General features: G+C 35.6%; 1 protein-coding gene across 4 annotated transcripts; it reads left to right on the plus strand.

The window, feature by feature from the left end:
* The first annotated feature begins 577 nt into the window (after positions 1–577).
* Positions 578–16,949, plus strand: LOC110107286 (RING-H2 finger protein ATL58). Of its 4 annotated transcripts, none has more exons than XM_020837491.2 (5): positions 578–714; positions 846–913; positions 1,033–1,220; positions 1,326–1,411; positions 16,245–16,949. In XM_020837491.2, the coding sequence occupies exons 1-5, from the start codon at positions 683–685 to the stop codon at positions 16,627–16,629; spliced, it is 759 nt and encodes a 252-aa protein (XP_020693150.1). In that variant the 5' UTR covers positions 578–682; the 3' UTR covers positions 16,630–16,949. The 4 variants fall into 4 exon arrangements, with proteins under 4 accessions (XP_020693150.1, XP_028554498.1, XP_028554497.1 ...); XM_028698665.1 differs by having other exon boundaries at positions 582–750; positions 1,002–1,220; XM_028698664.1 differs by having other exon boundaries at positions 582–913; positions 1,002–1,220.
* The last annotated feature ends 2,495 nt before the right edge of the window (positions 16,950–19,444 follow it).

The raw sequence follows: 19,444 nt of genomic DNA on the forward strand, positions 1-19,444 counted from the left end.
TAAGAGATATTGAAAAAAAAGTCTGACAATACAACTTCCTCATTAGAGTCAACAAAGAGAATTAAAAAAAAAAACTTTTTATTTAGGTTGTTTGGTTTGAAGTAAAAGTGATATAATTATTCTAAATGCACTAGTTGTGAAAATTTTGATGTTTTGTTAGAGTAAAAAAAAATTAGAGTAAAATTTTGATAAATTTGAAATTCACTTAATTTTTGTGTATTTGAAAAACTTTAAATTTAGACCATTTTTAAACACACTATAAATTTTCAGGTTTTGCAGCCCTAAGCCACCACTTCCCACAACCATCAACTGCATCCGTCATTAGCTAACATCACCACTTGCCGCTTACCAATGATTCTTGTTTCCATTGATATCTCTCGAGCAGCTGCTTGAGGATGGCCATTACTCTCTAACCATCGACCACCACCAATTATTAAATTTTATACTGTGTTTATTTTATTTCATATATATATATATATATATATGACAACACTCATTCAAATAATTTTAAATATTTTAAAAACATTCCAAATTTTTACTATTATATTTCTTTCTCATATCTCATACAAACGGCTAGAAAAAATAACGCACCGGATGAAGAAAAAAATCTACAAAGATAATTTGAGCAGTACGCAAGGCAAAGACATTTCTTTAGGTTCCGTTCCTCCGTGAATAGCCAAACATGCCGCGTCTCATCTCTTCCATAAGACCCAGGTTTACTTCTTTGTCTAGATTGTGATTTCTTCCTCGGTATGTCAATTCAGGGTTCAAAATCAACTAGCTTTCTTTCGTAATCTCTCTGCGCCCTCACCAAATTTACTTTCCTTATTTCTTGATCGTTGCAGTTCGGATTCTAAAGATTATTACAATGTTCTTGGGGGTTTTCTAGGGTTTTGTTCACTTGAACTTATTGGTATTTGGTCTCCATTGACTTTGATTTCCTTGAATTGTGTTAGTTTCCCATTCTTTTCTTTTTATCGAAAGTTTTCGTCGGGTTTTAGGGGGGATTGGTGATGTCTTGTCATTCTCCAGATCCTCCCAGCTACTGCTCTTCTTTCTCGCCTGAGTTGAAGCTCTACCAGGCTTTTATCTTTTCAGTGCCAATTTTCTTCGCCTTTGTCATTTTGTTCTTGTTCTACGTGTTCTTCATGAGGAGAAGAGCAAGTTGGCAGTCTCTTAGAATGAGAACAACAAACTTGACCAGGGGAGAGCACCTAAGAGTATGTGTTTCTTTGATCAATTACTTTCGTATGCACCTAACAAGTGATGGTTTTAAGGATTCTCAGGCGTTTCTCCTTGTTTTTTTACCTTTTTATCAATATTAGCCATCGGAGTTAGGTGTAACAAAAGAACTGAGGGAGATGCTTCCAGTGGTTGTTTTCAAGGAGAGTTTCTCGGTCAGAGAAACTCAGTGAGTATTTTTTTGTTTGGTTTGATTCTGTTATCTTCAAATGATTTCACTAATAGGATTGAGTTGTTGTTTTTATAGAAGTTATTCTGAATTTTATCAAATTTGATTTCCTGCTTATAATAATTTTTGTATTTGCAAATATGATCACTTTACTTGTCTCTTTAGATTACATGCTATGCTATTTTTGGCACTTTACATTCTCACTCACCGGAGATATCTGAAACCTCGTCTTTTTCTGGAAAATTACTGCATTCTTATGTAAAACTTTCTTTGATTTTTTGTGCAGTTATTTTTTGATAAATTTGTGCGGTTATTCAATTTATAACCATATTTAAGCGTCCTAAGGTAAACAAGCATACGCTTAGGAATGTCTAACGTGTCTATTGGCTGCATATTTAAGCTTTAAGAGAGAAAAAATGGTGATCAGTCGGAGAATTTTATGTGTATTCACAAAAGAAGCTTTCAAGTTACGTCTCCACCATTCTTTTTTGAAAAGGTGTCCCACCATTCAGAGTTTTCAAATTTATTATTGTCAAAAGATGGTATCATGTTCCATATTTTTATCAGGCAAACTAATTCTCATCAAACTTCATGAACTTCCATTGAAACACTTTACAAAGAATAGAATCTGCAATAAAAATAACAGCTATCTCATGTGCTCAACGGATGCTTCTTGTGCCAATCGGTATTAATACTCTCTTAAAGACCAACTTCTACTGAAACTTAATCAGCATAATTGCCCTATACATCTATTACTAAATTAACTATTTGTTTGGTTAGAAATATCAGCTCAAAACCACTTCCCTCCAATGAAATACCTAGCTTCTGGAGGTGTTTTTCAAATCTTTGGAAAGTATGGTTGTGGCTTACCCATCATTTTTATCATATCAGCTTCGCATGGTAGTTGCGTAAAACTTTAATAACATTATTGAAAGAATTTATCATGTTTAAAACAACAAACCTAGATATAGGAGATAGCTTATATGGTATCGAACACAATGAGGAACATATTTTTACATTATCAATAAAAAATTTAATTTGCAATTCATTATTGAGAATGCAGAGAATAGAATAAGCCTAAATTTATCAAGTTAAATATTCTTAAATGCAATAAATCATCCTTTGCTCCTTATTTTAAATCTCTTAAACAAGTAGAACAATAAGAATATCTATTTTTAACGTCTAAAATATGGACGTTTAGTTAGTTGACTACAACCATCACATTTTTATTGTAACCAAAAGTTGATGCGAAAGCATTTAGGATGGATATGCTATGAAACTATTACCAATAAATGAACATGATATATACAACATCAATATTCATGTGGTCAACTTCAACTTAGTTTATGTCTATGGGTGAGGAGATAGGGTTCAATCTACCAGTAAAAAAGCCATGATTGTAGTATACAAATCAAGAGCACTCATTAGCACTTCTAAATTCTCACGCAAACCCACACAAATCAAATAATAAAAAGTACCTCAAAATTTAACACCAAGAAATTTATACATAATCAAATCTTTCTGTCTTCTTGCATACACACTTGAAGACACCAGTCCTTCAGAACTCGAACTATCAAGAGGGACAACAAGAGAGATCGTTTGATTTCTTAAGAAACCTTTCCTTTATATATTGTTGATGGTGCCTTGAATACATACCATTCGAGGTATCACACAAATCTTAAGATCTAAATCAATGAATCATCTGTGCATCCCAATGCGGCCTGATATGATATTTTTTAAATCCCAATGAGGCACAATTTCTAATGTTGTCTCATGAATTAATGAGATAGCTATGATCTAGTTCATCACATTCCAACAAATCCAATTCAAGGAATAAATGGATCCTATGAAATCAAAATCGATTTGGCACATTGTGCAAAAAAATAAAAACATTAAATTAGTTTTACTGATCTACTTTATATTTTCTCTCCAAGCTGAGTGCTCGTAGCTCCCATGGCCTTAAATGACTTGGCATCACACAATGCATCAAGCCCAAATGTTACATAAATTTAATACATGGGAAGCATTTATGGCATGAATATTGCGTAAGTGATACCATTGAACCTAACTGTGCATCCACCACTTATTTTTCATACCCCCGATGTAGTTGATCATGAATGCTTCATTGGTGCATGTTACTATAAACTATGTAACAAAAATGTGATCCATCATATTACTTAAAATCCTTACATCATTTCGCACCTGAATTTATTCTTGAAATTTTTATGCAACCAAGAAGCTAACTCTTCCTTGCTTTCCCTCTATGATTGATAGACACAAACATGGATACGACATGGATATGGGATAAGTCAATTATTGAAAAAATATGATACAGACATGGGTTGGACACCAATTTATATTTTTTTATATTCTAAATTTAAAAATTGAATAAGCAAGATATTAAGGATAATTGAGAAATAATAAGTAATTCAATGCTTAATATTAGGATGTCAAGTGTTAGGATCGATGTCATTTTAGGCATTAAGAGGGGAGATGATAATGCTTTCTACAGTTGGACATCATGTTGTGTAATAAGCATCAGGCATTGATATCAAGACGGTGTCTATTGTCGATCTTGGGATGATGTCGGTCATCGATGTTAAATGGACATTCAACAGATGAGATGTCGATAATGCACGAGGGCATGATTGTGGGTGTATAAATTGTGGGCATCGAGCATCAATGTAAACACAATGTCAAACTTTGATGTTGAAATGATTTTGAAATATCTTGCAACAATCCCTCAATCAAATTTCAAATATCATAATAATCAAATATTCATTAACTACTTCTCAAACCTAAAAGAAGAGTGTTATCTATGCTGAGGAATCTAATCAAAATTGTTGTTGAATAAGAAGCTACTTCTTAACCTTATCACAAAAGCATTTATGAATATGTAGTGTAGAGGTTATATAAATATGGGTAAAGTAGTAACTCTCCTCATTGGGCTACCGATCGCATCCTCTACCATAGTAGCACAAGTTTAAAAATTCTCTACCATTTATAGTACTTGAATCTCATTTTGGACACCAATCAAGGCCAGTTCTACTTTTCATTCTCCCTTGAATAGTGTCATCTTTTGAGGCAGTTGAGCTTCATTCCATTAAAACTGAGAAAACAAATTATGTTAGATTTATTTTCAATTATTTTATTGATTTTTTTCCTTAAAATGTCCATCAGTTTTTGCAATTCGTCCTCTCTATTGCACGGATTCAGATCTCCTTCCTTAAGATGTCTATTTCATTTGTATTTTCTGTTTATGTGTTCATTTGTAAAGTTGGAGTTTAGTTCAAAATTTTCTATTGATTAGCAAATATTGTAACACGCATTGAAAAATATTTAGGAACCTCCACTAAAATAATCTGAATCTTATGCCTGATTTAATTTCAATCTTATTGATGGTGGTTTTCCTAAAGAGTTTAATCTGCTGCCAATAACATAATATGAACGTTAATTTATTTGTATCATTTCTTATAGGCCACAATTTCCTGCTAGTTGCGTTTGCTTTTCTAATAAGGAATTGGTAAATATGTTTTATTGAGTTGTTGCTCAAAGTTCAAAGGTTATATAGATTGATATTAAACACAAACTTAAAGTGCAGAATTTACCACTTGTCTATTATTAATAAATTTCTCAAAATAGTTTAATAACCTTAAACAAGGTTTTAAAGTATCCTTAGTGTGGCTAAATAATTTGAAATATTCAAAGAGTTCGTCATTAAGCATCATCCACCATGAGTTTATTTGGTTATCATCTCATGTTTACTAATTCTCTTAGGAAGGCTTCACGCATGATTTAGAGCATGACTACCCTAAGGAACTAGCTGAGGCGTATAATAAAGTTATAGCTTGAAAAATATTTCAACTACTCTCATTTGGGACTCTTGTAGCTTTGACTGATTTTCTATTGCAAGATACTCTATAACCATTAATTATCACATTAGATAAAGTATGATGCTGTTGAGGATATTGTAATCTATAAAAATCTGCGATCCTCCATTTTATGTTGATTTCCATTTATAAGAAGGATTATCAAATAAAAAATGGAACTTAAATTGGCCTTGAACCCGAATCTATGTTAGAGTTTATTCTATAACTCACTGTCAATCAATACTACCACCTCCATGCCTGCTATTTCCCCCCTTCACCTTCATTGTATGATTCAAAGTGAATCATACTAATGAATTTAGTGAGACCTTCACTACATCCAGATGCAGCTTGTCATCCATCATTCTCACCTCCCTCAGTTTCCTCGTCATCACAAACGGTGAGAACCTGAAGAGTTTGATCCCTACACCTGTGCCCTGGAGTATATTTCTCATCACATCGGAAATATAACCCCTTTTCTCTCTTCTCCTATATCTCCTTCTTTGTCAGCCTCTTAAAATTTTCCCCACTCTCTCCTACTGGCTTCTCCCCTGTGGTCTCATGAAATCCTCCTGATGCCGGACCCTTGGGTGTTAAATGAGTAGTTGTCATCCTGTAAGTGCCTCCTGAGCTGCCTCTCCTAGCTTCCCTCTCTAGATTCTTCTGATTTTCCACCAATTTGGCCAATTTCATGGCCTTTCCCAAGTCATAAGGCATCGTGACTTTCACTGTCACTCGGATTTCTGCCTTAAGCCCCTTCATGAAGTTCCCCTCCAAAGCAGACTCTGATAATCGCTCCACCAGATTGGCCAGGTGCTCGAACCACTCCCGATAGTCTGCCACTAATCCATCACACACAAGTGCGAAAAACTGCTCATAGAAGCCTGTTAGTTTGGAAACGTTCTAATAAATAGTTCTTGAATGCTCTCCAACTCCTTATAGGCCTCCTCTGGTCCCACCATTGGTACCATGACAATGCCTTCCCCTCTAGACATAGGCTTGTTGTTGCCTATTTCTCCTCATCCGTCAATCCATTGACGGAAAAATACATCTCCACTTTATAAATTCACCCATATGCATCCTCCCTTTCGAATATGGGCATCTTCAGCTTCCTCACATTCTGATCTCCCCGTTTTCCCTTATTCCTCCATAGCTTCCCTTCTCCCAAGTGCTTGGCCCTCCCCACGTCTCTCGGTTTTCCCTTGCCCTGTCATAACCCAATCCCCCTTCGAATTCTCCTCTCCTTCCTTCAAATTCCGCACCTGAACGGCCATAATATCCCTCCCGGCATTCCCAATCAGCACCCCTTTGCTCCTGCCCTCCATACCCATGCCTTTCCCCAAGCCTACCTCCTCTATCCTCCCTCTGGAAAGGCTTTAGTTGGGGTCTTCTCCCTTCTCCCTCTACGATTTCCACCTCTTCTTTGTCCTTAATGAAATTCAGAATTCGTATTCTTTCCTTTTGGTCCTTTCTCCCATAAAGATGCCGATTGGTTGTGGATTTCCAACATCTTCTTCATCATATCCCGTAAATTAGCTACTTTCCCTTCAATGGTGGAAATTCTATCATCCACCGTCGTCTTTATCTGATTCATCTCCCCTTCCAAAAGTTCCTCCAGCACGTCTACCTTCTTGGCCGACATAAAAAAATTCTAGTTTTGCTCCAAAAATCAGCAGACATTCCTTCCTCGGATGAAAATTTGTTGCTGAAATTACAGGAAATCAGCCTCCGATGGTCCCAAGACTTGCTCCGATACCAATTTGATAGGAAACACTTGTATATCTCAAGTATTTCCTATCAATCTTCGAAAAACAGAGAGAATTCTCCACAAAAATCCGCACAAACGACGAAAATAGTAGATAATTGGGTATTATTTGATGAAAGGGAAATGGAAAATAGCAAGATACAATTGATCCTCAATTCGAGAGGAGGATTGATCTCTCTCAAATCTCTAGATGCCGCTAGAGCCCAAAAGAAAACCTAAATCTAAGAGATCTCAAATTTCAGCAAAATTTAAGATGCCCTAACCCTAGGAAAACAAGATATTTAATGCATACAATTCAAAAGGAAATCTCTAAACAGTCCATACATTCAAATTTCCCTCCTAACTCCCTAAAAAATTCTTCCAAATTGGCTCCCGTGGATCTTGCGGCTAGCACAGGAGGTGGAGATGTTTCGCCTCATTCGCGCCTGGGCCAGTCCCACGTGGACCGGCTAGACCGGTCCAATGGACAGGTCTAACATATGGATACAATGTGAAGAAAATAAAGGTGACGATAGTAATTAAAGGAGAACAAATGTAAATTTTTCCAAAATTAATACTTTCTTGATATAATGATTTTCTAATATTATTTTCTTGGAAAAATCATATGCTAACCATAGGCTCAATTATTAGAAAATCAATTTTGGAAAATACAGTCTTAATTCATATCATTATTTGTAGAATGAGTCATGCCTCTATCTTCTATTTCAACACTGGATTTGGCTATTACTATATGCTTCTTACTCTTCGAAGTAACCATATTGCTTACCCAAAATATAATACCCAAAAGTTGATTTTTTGTCATTGATGAATGCTTTAATACTTAAGTGCTAGCTTAACTAATCTTTTCCTAAGGCCCTTCTTGATGTATCTGATAATACAAAGAAAATCTCAATATTTTTGTTTTAGGTTTTGCATATGTTGACTTACAACCCTACATTACATGAGATGCTGGTCACATAACTTCTCGATAAATCAATTTTTAACTATCTTTGATAATGGTATGGATCATCATATGATATCTCATCATCAAATATGGCTTTGTTATTGATAGGTTGTTAGCTCGTTTGTACTCTAAAACTTCAATTTCTTCAATGAGATATGTGACATTGTTAGTGTAAGTAAAATCAATCCCATGAAAGTATTTAAGAATCCTTGGATATTTAGTCACAAAATAATTATGTGGTTTCTTTTTTATTTTTATATGTCCTATTTATCACTCAAAATGAGTGAGTAATATATTACTACATAAATGGCTAGCACAATTGATTTTATTGTATGTTCAGATACTATTTTGAAGGCTAATTTTTGCAGGAACTTCACAAATTTGTTGAGCCAAGCCATTGAACTCTGCTTGAGCCCATAAATGGCCTTCCTAAATAGGCATGTGTTTTTTTGCAGCATGAACGACCTTGATTAATGGTCATAAAGATTAGAAGTCAAACAAAGTTGAGTGACTTGAGTCTAAGCACCAGAGTGAAAGCATCAAAATAATCTATCCCATAGCCTTGAGTAAAATTTTTTCAATTATTCGAGCTTTTTAGTGATTAATAGATCCATCACAATGAAACTTAGTGAAATCCAATAATGGGGTTTCCTTGACCCATAAGGATAGACAACCAATTTCCACGTTTGTCGACTATGAAAAGAATTTATTGTTTGTTTCTCTAGAGGATGTTGTAGTGCTTTAGATGTGTCATTGGAATAAAGATGACCAAAAATTATGAAAAAAAGATGATTAGGATGTGGACAAATGGTCGAAGGTCATGAAGTGAATATGATAATTAGTAATTTGTTGTCTATCTCCTCATTGCACAATAGGGAGCTGTAGGCTTAAAGATATAGTATTAAAGTGATCCTTAGTAGAAGAGATGACCGGTGTTGCAAGAGGAGGTCGTTGGTGTCTTATAGAGTACACTTATAGAGGAGAGGTAGAGAGCTACACAATACGAGGAAGAGGAACATCTAGAAGGGGATAAATGATTTTGAAATGGTGGTACGAATAAAAGGGCTATTCTCATGAAAGTAATGTCAAATAAAGTGTGCATTCATTTGGTAGGGGAATCATAATATATACACCCATGTTAAGTTTAGTAGTACCTAAGGAATCTTTGAGTGGTATGAAGAAAAATTTGTCATGTGGTTCAAAAACATGAACAAAGTATATACAACTAAACATCCATATAGTAAGATAAAAATTAGGTGGATTTCAAAAAAGATATTTTTGGTTGATTATTAAAAAGTGTATGGGGCATGATTAATAAGATTTCCCCTAGTTATGTGCTTACATCTCCTCAAAACTAGTGGAGGACATTCATGTGAAACATATGTCTTGTTAACATTGAGATAATGTTTATGTTATGTAACTCTATTTTGTTGAGAGGTTTATGGACTCATGATTTAATGAAAAATGTCATTTTCAAAAAGAAAAAAATGAAATTAGGTTTATATGTATTCTAAAGCATTATTTGCGCGCAACCCTTTCAATTTAATTTCTTAATAAAACTTATGAAAATCATCAAGGACTTGTGATCAACATTTTATTAAAAATATCCAAATGGCTCGAGAATGATCATTAATAAATTTAGTAAAATAATGGAACCCTAAATAAATCAAAACAAGTCCCAAACTGCAAATATTAGAGAGGGCTAATTCATAAAAGAGACAATGACTAATTATGAATGATACATCATGATTATTCAACAAGTTTTATGCTGGCTGTCGATTACCTAACACAACCCTCCACTTTTCTCATCAGGATTTAGGACCTAACAACAATAGTGTTTACTAATTGTGAATGATAGGAATAGAATAAAATAATGTTTACCTAATTCACAAATAAAGTATTTAAAATTAGAAGGGAGAGACATGATAAAATTTTGTAGTTGACCAAATGGATGGCCTTAGTGATGATGTCATTGATAAGAAGCAATCGTAGAGATAAAGGAAGAAGAAATGACAATCATTAAGTAGTGGATGCCTCTAGATTTACCGCCCACAACAATCATTTTCTTTGGGCAGATATCCTTTAAGACGTAATGAGTGGGATAAAAGGTTATAGAACTATTGCAGATGGTAGTAATAAATGTATGCATAGTAAATTGTCAAAAACTAGGAAACATATGACAAATCCAAGTGAGTAAGGTTTTAAAAAGAGTGGATACGTAATAGTGCCTTTTTCAGACAAAGGGGGATGGAGAACCATGATGATAGGTGACAAAAAAGCATGTACAATGTAATTAATAACTGCCATTTACCTGTCATGTGAGAAGATGCTCTTGAATCTAAGAATTAGGTCATCCCATTAGATGCGGCATCAATGAAGCTTGAGGAAGATTCGAGTTAAGAAACAAAGATTTTTTTCTATGTTGATTGAGCAGAGTTCCAATAAAATAACGAGTGTGATAAAAGGTTAGGGAACGATTGTAAATGGCAGTAAATCAATGTATAGATAGTAAATTTGTTGGAAATTAGGAAACATATGAAATGTTTGAGAGAGCAAGCTTTCAAAAAGGACATGGGATAGAACCATCAAGTGAGATGACAAGTGGCAAAAGAGACATTTGAATTGAAGTAAATAACTATTGATTACTATCTTGTAGGAAGATGCTCTTGAATCTAAAAATTAAGGTATGCCGTTAGATGTGTGGCATCAAACGAGCTCGGGGAAGAGATGGTTTGAGATGGATTTCTATTAAAGCAATCGATCGTATTTATCTCCAGTGGTAGCAACCTAGAGATGAAAGTGATAGGATGTGCATGCAATTTCAGCAAAACTAGAGACGGCACAAGAAACTTAGGAAGAACACACAAGAATTTTTTTTCATTGAAAGAACTAAGAAGAAAAACACAAGATACAATTGGATCTTCAATTGGAGAGGAAGATCCAGATCTCCCAAATCCATAGTCGTCGGCTAGAGCCCACTCAACCTAAGCAAAATTAATTCCAGCAAAATCAAGCATAATCTAAAATCTCCACATAGTTAGCCTTAAATAAGCTCCCCTAATTTCCTCTTAAATCAGCCCCCTTTCCCTAAATAATTTTCTCTCATATTTGGATTTAAATTAGTTCCCATTCCCTAATTAACTATCTCCCAATTTTAATAAAACTTTCATAAACAATTCGCCCTTGATTCCTCCTTACATAATGAATATTAATTCCCCTAGGCTTTTCCTAAATAATTCTCTCTCTAATTGAAATTCAAATTAGATTTTTTTCCCTAATTAACTCCCTTCCAATTGTAATTAAAACTTTCCTAAATAATTCTTTCTCTCTCTTCTTACCCACTACCCACCCTATAGGGTGCCATCGACTCAGCCGCCAGTCCATCAATACTCTTCCAAATAGTCACCTTGCCCTCAAGGTGGAATGAAGGAAATTGTTGTTAAAGCTCTAGATTAATTGCAATGGACTAGAAAATGGAGTGAGAATGGGTCCAACGATCCCTGACTCGAGCATCTCCTTGATTAATCTCTCAATCTGTCCATTCTGGATTTGGGGATGACGATACAGACGAACACTGATAGGTGAGACTCCTTCCTTTAAGATGGTAGCATGCTCGCGTTCCCGCAGAAGAGGCAACCCTGAACTAGTTGGAACCCCACTCGATTCTGCTGTAGGGGTGGTTAAACCATAGCTGGTGCTTTTATCTTCTCCCCATCTTTTTCTTCTTCCAAACTTTGCAAATTCACCAAAAATCTCACTTCTTCACCCTTTCCCCTCCTTGGAGGTGGCTCCAAAAGTGGCATCTCCTCTTATTCCCCAACATTTTGACCTCTTGATCTTCCCCTCCTTATCAAATTAGGGTTTCCTCCACTCCCTTGGTCGTTTGCGGCTCCCCTCGCCTCCGACAACACCGTTTTGATTTGGAACTTGTGCATCTTTCTCATCATCTCCTCCATTATGGCAAACTTCTCATCATTCTTCTCATGGATGGCTAAAAATTGCTTTTTGGAATATGAAATCTTTTCTATAAAATCATATTTCAATGGTTCGATCTTCCCTTCTAGCACTTCTACATTTCTTCCCGCCATAAGTGCCTGGATCTAGGCCCCAAACAGCAAAAAACACCAAATATGGTCTTTCAACAATAAAAATCAGCAGGATGGATGGAACAAACGCAGCAGAAATTAGCGAGGAAGACTTATATTTCAACCCAGGACACGACTCTGATACCAATTTGATAGGAAATGGATGCAATTTTAGCAAAATCAGAGAACGACACAATAAATTTAAAAAGAAGAACACAAACTCTTTTTTTTTTTTGAAAGAACTAAGAAGAAAAATCTAAGATACATTTTTGATCTTCAATTGGAAAGGAAGATTGGGCTCTCCCAAATCTTTAACTATCAGCTAGAGCCCACTCAACTTAAGCAAAACTAATTTTAGCAAAATCAAGCATAATTTAAAATCACCTCATTGTTAGCCTTAAATAGGCTCCCCTACTTCCCTCCCAAATCAGCTCTATTTCTCTAAATAATTTCCTCTCAGTTTTGAATTCAAATTAGATCTCTTTCCCCGATTTGTTGCTTAGTACTAGATGTGTCTAAATTGCATCTCGATGCATATTGAGAGAATGTGCTTGTGCCTTCGATTGTTGGATGCGAAAGATTAAATAGATTTGCCAAGTTATATGTAATCATTGGCATTATTGGAGTATATGCTCCCTATGTCGCTTGGTATTTTACATCTTACATGGATGTTGAACTTGCCCAAACTTAACTACTATACGTGCCTTTCGGGAGCTCGCCATCCACATCATTACCTTGACCATTCGGTTTGCTTATTGATGAAGTTGGCTTACTCTTCGATATTGGGTGGTGCCATTAGGCTGGTTGATGAGGAAGTGCTTGAGACCGTATTGGCTACAATATGGATATTAACTCCCCTAAGCTTTCCCAATTGTAATTAAAACTCTCCTAAACAATTCCCCCTTAATTCATCCTTACATAATGAATATTAACTCCCCTGAGCTTTCCCTAAATAATTCCCTCTCAGATTTGAAATTCAAAAGGATGATTAGTATAGCTACAATATGGACAGAAGATTAAAAAAAACATTTATGCAAACATCGCCATTTAATATGTTGTTGCTAGTGATAGTAAAGGAAAATTGTCCTACGAAGAGGTGAGATAGAAAGCATGATATCACAAGGAGTGAGACCTAGAGAATCAAGGGGAAACTAAAATCATAGAGATGAAGAGTTCAGGCCTTGACACCTTATCTAGTGTGGGTAGATTGCAAGATGGGCACATGCATTAACTAAGGTAGGAGGTAAGCATATAATGAGGAAGAATAAGGGTCACTCATATTATCGAGCACGACGAGTGTACACAGTAGGAGCGTGCATAAGTGAATGTAGATGGCTTGTAACTTTGGGCAGGATCGTGATAGCATAACAATGTGGCAGTGTGTGAGCATGGGAAAGCAAGCGAGTCTACATAATTGCTAGAGAGGACAATAGCAGGCATATTAGTGATACAAGTAACATGGATGTTAAATCTGTGAAGAATTTACATAGATGTGGAGAAGAGATACAATGAATTGAGTCTTTAAGCGAGTTACGTTCCTGGGGTCATCTGTTGCGATGCTGCGAAGTGATTGGGACTTCGAACAGGATTCAGGGCAAGTGTATGCTTGAGGGGTTGCGATCAAGGTGTGAATAGCAATAGAAGCCGAGTAGAGTTTATGGGAGGTAATGGGCAAGAATTGAGCAAGCTGACGAGCAAGCGCGCGAAGTGAGCATATTTAGCATGGGAAGCATGACAAACATGCCTTTGGGGCATTGTTTTAGAATGCAGGGCTAGTGAAGAAAAGAGAGAAATGCATGAAACAATACAAAAAATGCACATGGCCATAGGTTTGTGGCTGTGAGGGTGGGCGAGGGAGGGATTGTTCCAAGGGATATCGATACAAGCATAGTGGTGGAGCCAAACACAGGTCATAATATGAATTTATGGGTAAAAAATTGGATGATTACCTACTGAACATCGACGTCTATTTAAAGACTTTCAAAATGAGTACAATAAGGACAAATAAATGAGAGAATATCAATTAAAGAAATATAAATTATATTTATCAAAATGCATAATCTCCTAAGATAATTAATATTTCCATAATATTATTTCCTATTAAGTGTCATATGTTAGTGGCTAGGGAGAAGATGCTTAATGGGCATACATTTTACCTGAGGGGGGGGGGGAGAGGAAGTAGAGAGTTCTTCAATGGATATGAGTATTTTCCCATCCAACTTGTAATTTCTTTTCAAGTGAGCTCGCTCGCAGCAAAGGAATACCACCAAAGACATTTGAGATTATTCACGAAATACTTTAAGTTAGCAACGGGCTCCAAAGCTGAAAAGAAACACTTGTTCCCTATCCTCATACATTTTTCTGTTTAGTTCATTTCTTGAGATCCAATCAGCAAAAAAGATCTCATGATTTTTATCTTGTTCCCTCCATTTCTTGTTCTTTCATTCCTAGAATGTCCTCTCTTAGCTCCAATTTCCCTACTCCGTTAGTCAGGTGCCATTCCCAGGAGGAATAACTCAAATTGGAGAAAGAAATAGAAATAGAAGAATGAGTGCTGCCTAAAGATATTAGAATCATAAACAAACTTCGAACACTCGAGAACAGGCATTATCAATGAGCAAAATATGCGTTGGGTAATTCTGGCTATTTGCTAACCTTAAAAGCACTGAACATGAATCATGCGCTGAGGGCTCATTAATTTCTTTAAGTTAAAGAACATTTGGATAGGTAAAGGATGAAATTTGCTAGATCATCATTCGGTTTGATATAGTAAGAAAGCAACCTTTATTATAGACCATGCTGATCCCTTCAATTATTTTAGTTTTCTCACAAAATATGAGTCTAAATGAAATCATAATTTTTTTATACATGTTTTAAGCAACCAAATCATCCCTAAGAACTGCTTGGGATTGTCGCAGCCTATCATTCTCTTTAAGAAGTTTTTGCCTCATCTTGTCTGCATGCCTCATATTGAAATCAAGAATCTATTATTTCCTATAACATGTTAGAGTTTGCTTCAACTAATCAAACAAATACATGTACACTATGTAAGTAAACGAATCAGATTATAACCAAATTAACACAATTCAGTGCTAATGCCGGTTAAAAAACAAATTCTCATGGCTCATTAATCAGACTAGATAACAAAAGGTATTCCAGCCCTATGTATAGGACTAGAGCCGTTTTTCTCTCTAGAAAGGAATCCTAGTCTCTGTAGCAAGATTAGCTCCGGTGGATCGAAGATAAGAAAATGTTATGGGGTGTGGGCCAGAGGGAAGAAAGAGCAATCAAGTATCGTTGACGGTAATAATTATCACCGTGATAATGTAGGGAGAGGGTGAAAATCTCACTAACCTTTCGGTGGCGCGTAGCAACAATGTAATGTGATAGCAAAACAAATGCTTATGTTCACAACTGATATCTCATCCTTCCAATCACTTCTGCCTCCTGACATTTTTTTCAAGCTCCATTGGCAATCTCAATAAACAAACCCCAAATTGCTAGAAGCTTGATTCTCCAGATATTGTACTGCACAGCTGCTATTTTTCATTCCATATGGAGATTTAGCTGCTCATGTGATATTCAATCTATGAGAACGTCTCGAACATCCACTGTGATATTTCAGTTGTTTCTTTACAAAAATGTGCTTTTCTAGTTTAGTTTCTATAGCTGACCCCAAATAATTAGAATAAGACTTATGATATTGATGATGAGCACCAAGATGTGTTTGTTAGTATAATTTGAGTGTCATATATTTTGTCCCTTTTAGATTTAAACCGTGAAAATTGACCCCCCAAAGCCAGGAGCTATTATTTTGTACGGACACCGGTCTCCCGTCCGATTACGCGCTCGGTATCCAAGCAGTACCAAGCACGGTACATTTTTGGGGTGACGTGATGCATTTTTATTGGTCTCCGGATGCCCTCCGGACTCCGCACAGAATAATAAATCTAATGCCATACCCTAAAATGCCCTTGGCGGGGTGTGGTGTTGGATGTGTACCCAAAGTATGTGAGAGGGGCATTAAATCAAACTGAAAATAAACTGTTACTATATCTTTTAAAATCTGTTTTTTTTTTAGCTCTAGTTTTCTAAGCATGGTGCATCAATACTATTTAATTTCATTTCCTTACATTTCTTTGTCCGGAAACATAAAAAAAGTTTATTTTTCCAGATGTTCTGTGTGTTTGGGGGATTATCAAGCAGAAGATCGGCTGCAAAGGCTACCCCAATGTGGGCACACCTTCCATGTGGATTGTATTGACCATTGGCTTGTCAGCAATACTACCTGCCCTCTCTGCAGGATCTCACTAATTCCAGCCATAAAAGCTGCTGCTGATTCTGTGAATCAGGAGTATCAGGAAAACCAAGCAGATGGATCACAACGGCAATCCTTTGCTGTTCATGACAATGTAGATCTAGAAAGTGAAAGAAACTTTGACGATGAATTAAGAGCCGATGATATACCAAGAGAACTGGAATTTTCCAGGCATGATGAGGGAAGATCGGTTGTGATTGGTGTTGATGACCATGATGGCTTTGAGGAAAATCATAGATAAAGTTAAAGAACCTTATTATTTCATAATATTTGAATAGCTCAGTGTAATAATCTGCCATTGCCACTCTTTGAGATTGGCTGATGATATGTTTGTAATTTTATGTAGAAGTAGTGCTTGTGTGTACAGCATTCCATGCTTCTCATCTTGGATCTTGGAGCCTTCTCAACTTTAGGCTTCGTTTGGGATGACTTTCTTACTGCTTAAAGCAGCTATTTAGTAGTAAAAAGTTGTTTTAAGAAGTACTAAGAAAGCCATCTCAAACGAAATCTTAGTTTTTGATATGCCTTGCAGTCTCAAAGTAAATATGTAAGCTATCTGTAGATTCTTGTGTGCTATGTTTTTTGATGCCAGGACTTAATTTGAGTGATGAGTCATGAATAAAAAAAAATATATTGTAAATCTGAAGTAATTGGTTCATAATAAGTTGATGGATTACAGAGAATTTTTTTTTTTTTTTTTCTGTTTCTCTTTAATACAAAAAAATGTTGCAGTTTTATTTAGTGTAGCAGATCAAGGTGTATTGTGTATCAAACTCTAGTTAATATAGGAGGATTTCGAGGGATGATTAATTATTATGATATACGTGACATAATGATTTTGATTGAACTTGATCTGGATTTAATTATTTTTGTTTTTGTTTTTGTTAATTTGGGAGTTTATGACGGAATTTAAGTGTTTTTTGTGAAAATTTAATGAATTCAAGTCTTACACCTTAAACTGAACTTGCCTAGGAGCGGGGTGTAAATATTTGACACGACCTGAAAAACTGATATGAATTTAGCCCGAAAATTTTGAGTTTGGGTTAAGGATTTCGATCCGTTGATAAAATCGAGTTGGGTTCATGTTGACCTGGAAACTCGAAATTAACTCTATTTAACCTGAGCTGATTGCTTTTCGCTCAGTCGCCTATATTTGTTGCATCGTCCATCGTGTCAGAAGAGATGTCGAGTCGTGTCTGTATCAGTTGTGACTTCACGTCTGCCATCGATTGTCTACGTTAAAGTGACTCAAGCCAATAGGGCATTGTTGATCATTCCCCTCCCATGCATCGGTTTGGCCTTTGGTCTGTTTGTTGCCGTTGCCTCAAATTATTGGAATATTGAGCTCGTCAGCCATCTGTGTGTCTTCCATCGATAGCATCGTGTCGCCACAGCTTTTGTCAGACTGAAGCCAGAACCTTTGCTGCCACATCTGCCGTCACCACCGTCTGCCGTTTCTGTCGCAGTCGTAACCTACAAACATCAAACACACTTGGGTCGTGTTGAGTTGACCTGGACCCTAGACGGGTCGGGTTCGGGTTTGGGAATCTAACCCGTTTGCAAAAAATAGAACTTATTTTTGACACCCGTACTTAGAACGATTTTTGAGTAATTAGTAGCTATGTTAATAAATAATCAAATTTATTAATTTGAATAAAAAATATGGGTTCAATTTAACTCAACAAATAGGTTTTGTTTGAGTTGGGTTTTTTGACCCATTTATTAAATGTATTGGATTCAAGTTAACCCACGAATCTGTTTATGATCTTAAAATGATTTGTTAATTTCTTTTTTCTTTTTAATTTATTACTTGTTGGTATATATATAAATTAATTTCGGATCGGACTCAAATTTGATCCATCAAACGATTTTAAAACCCTTAATAATACCAAATCAGGAAAGTTTTATTAGAATTTTATTTTCACTTAATTATATTTTTAATATTTTGTAATAGAAAGTAATTGACAGTACATTGAATTTGCATTCAGTTATTGATTAAATCGTCAAAAGTCTGTGATTTCGATTCCGTGGCTTTAGATAATAAAAGTATAAGGCATTTAAGCAAACATATTAAATCAGAATTAGCAGAATATGGCCCTTCAACAGGGCGAATTCAGACGCACCACATCACCCGGATACTCTGGACCCCGAATATATCTGAATGATGTGACACGTCTGAATTAATATCCTGACCAATCTGAACCGGTCATAATAATTTTCCCTTCAACAGAAAGTCATCAATGGCCCAAAAAGTCTTCACTGACAGACTTTCTTCTATGCTACTAAGTCTTATATTTCGGGGCCCACGTAGCCTCTAAGGACCTGATTGATTTGGTGTTCGATGCATTTTTTTTTTTTTGGACATTTAGGCCATTTAAGGCAAACTCACACACACAACGCATACACATAGACTCGAACCCTGGACCTCTTAGTTGGAAGCCTAAGCTCTTAACCAATAGGCCAAGGAGAGTTGTGTTGTTCGATGCATTAGTAAGGTACAATTAAAATATATTAGCATTTAGAAATTTGAGTAAAAAATTATTAAAAATATTTAAAAAATTATGTCTCGCTTCTTTATACTAACTTATTTCTTATTCTTTTTTTTTTTTTTTAATTCTTCATTTTTTACTATTTTATTATAATAATTATATAAATCAAAATGATTTTTTCTCTTTCATAATAAATGAGGCTGCTTGTGAGCTGATTCGAATTCGATTAATTGGTCTAGTTCATGATCAAGTGAGACTCGAACATCTACTCTTATAACTGAATCATTAGAAGTCTGATGTTTTATGTGATCAAATCATCTAAAATAGCTCTATCTAATCTTAACTGCTAGTGGGGCTACTCCAACCTTTCACGTATATATCATTTCGCATTCTGTATGTCCAACCTTTTCATGTATATACCATTTTACAGTCTATCTCTAAGTGTAAAGCCACTCATCCTTCACAATATTTATAAATGAAAAAATATCATAGATCGGAAACCAGATTTTACTTCTCTAGTTTCTATAAATTCTTATTATTATTATTTTTTATGTTATTTTCTGGTTT

Source organism: Dendrobium catenatum, unplaced genomic scaffold, assembly GCF_001605985.2.
Source record: "Dendrobium catenatum unplaced genomic scaffold, ASM160598v2 fragScaff_scaffold_129, whole genome shotgun sequence".
Classification (NCBI taxonomy): Eukaryota; Viridiplantae; Streptophyta; class Magnoliopsida; order Asparagales; family Orchidaceae; genus Dendrobium; species Dendrobium catenatum.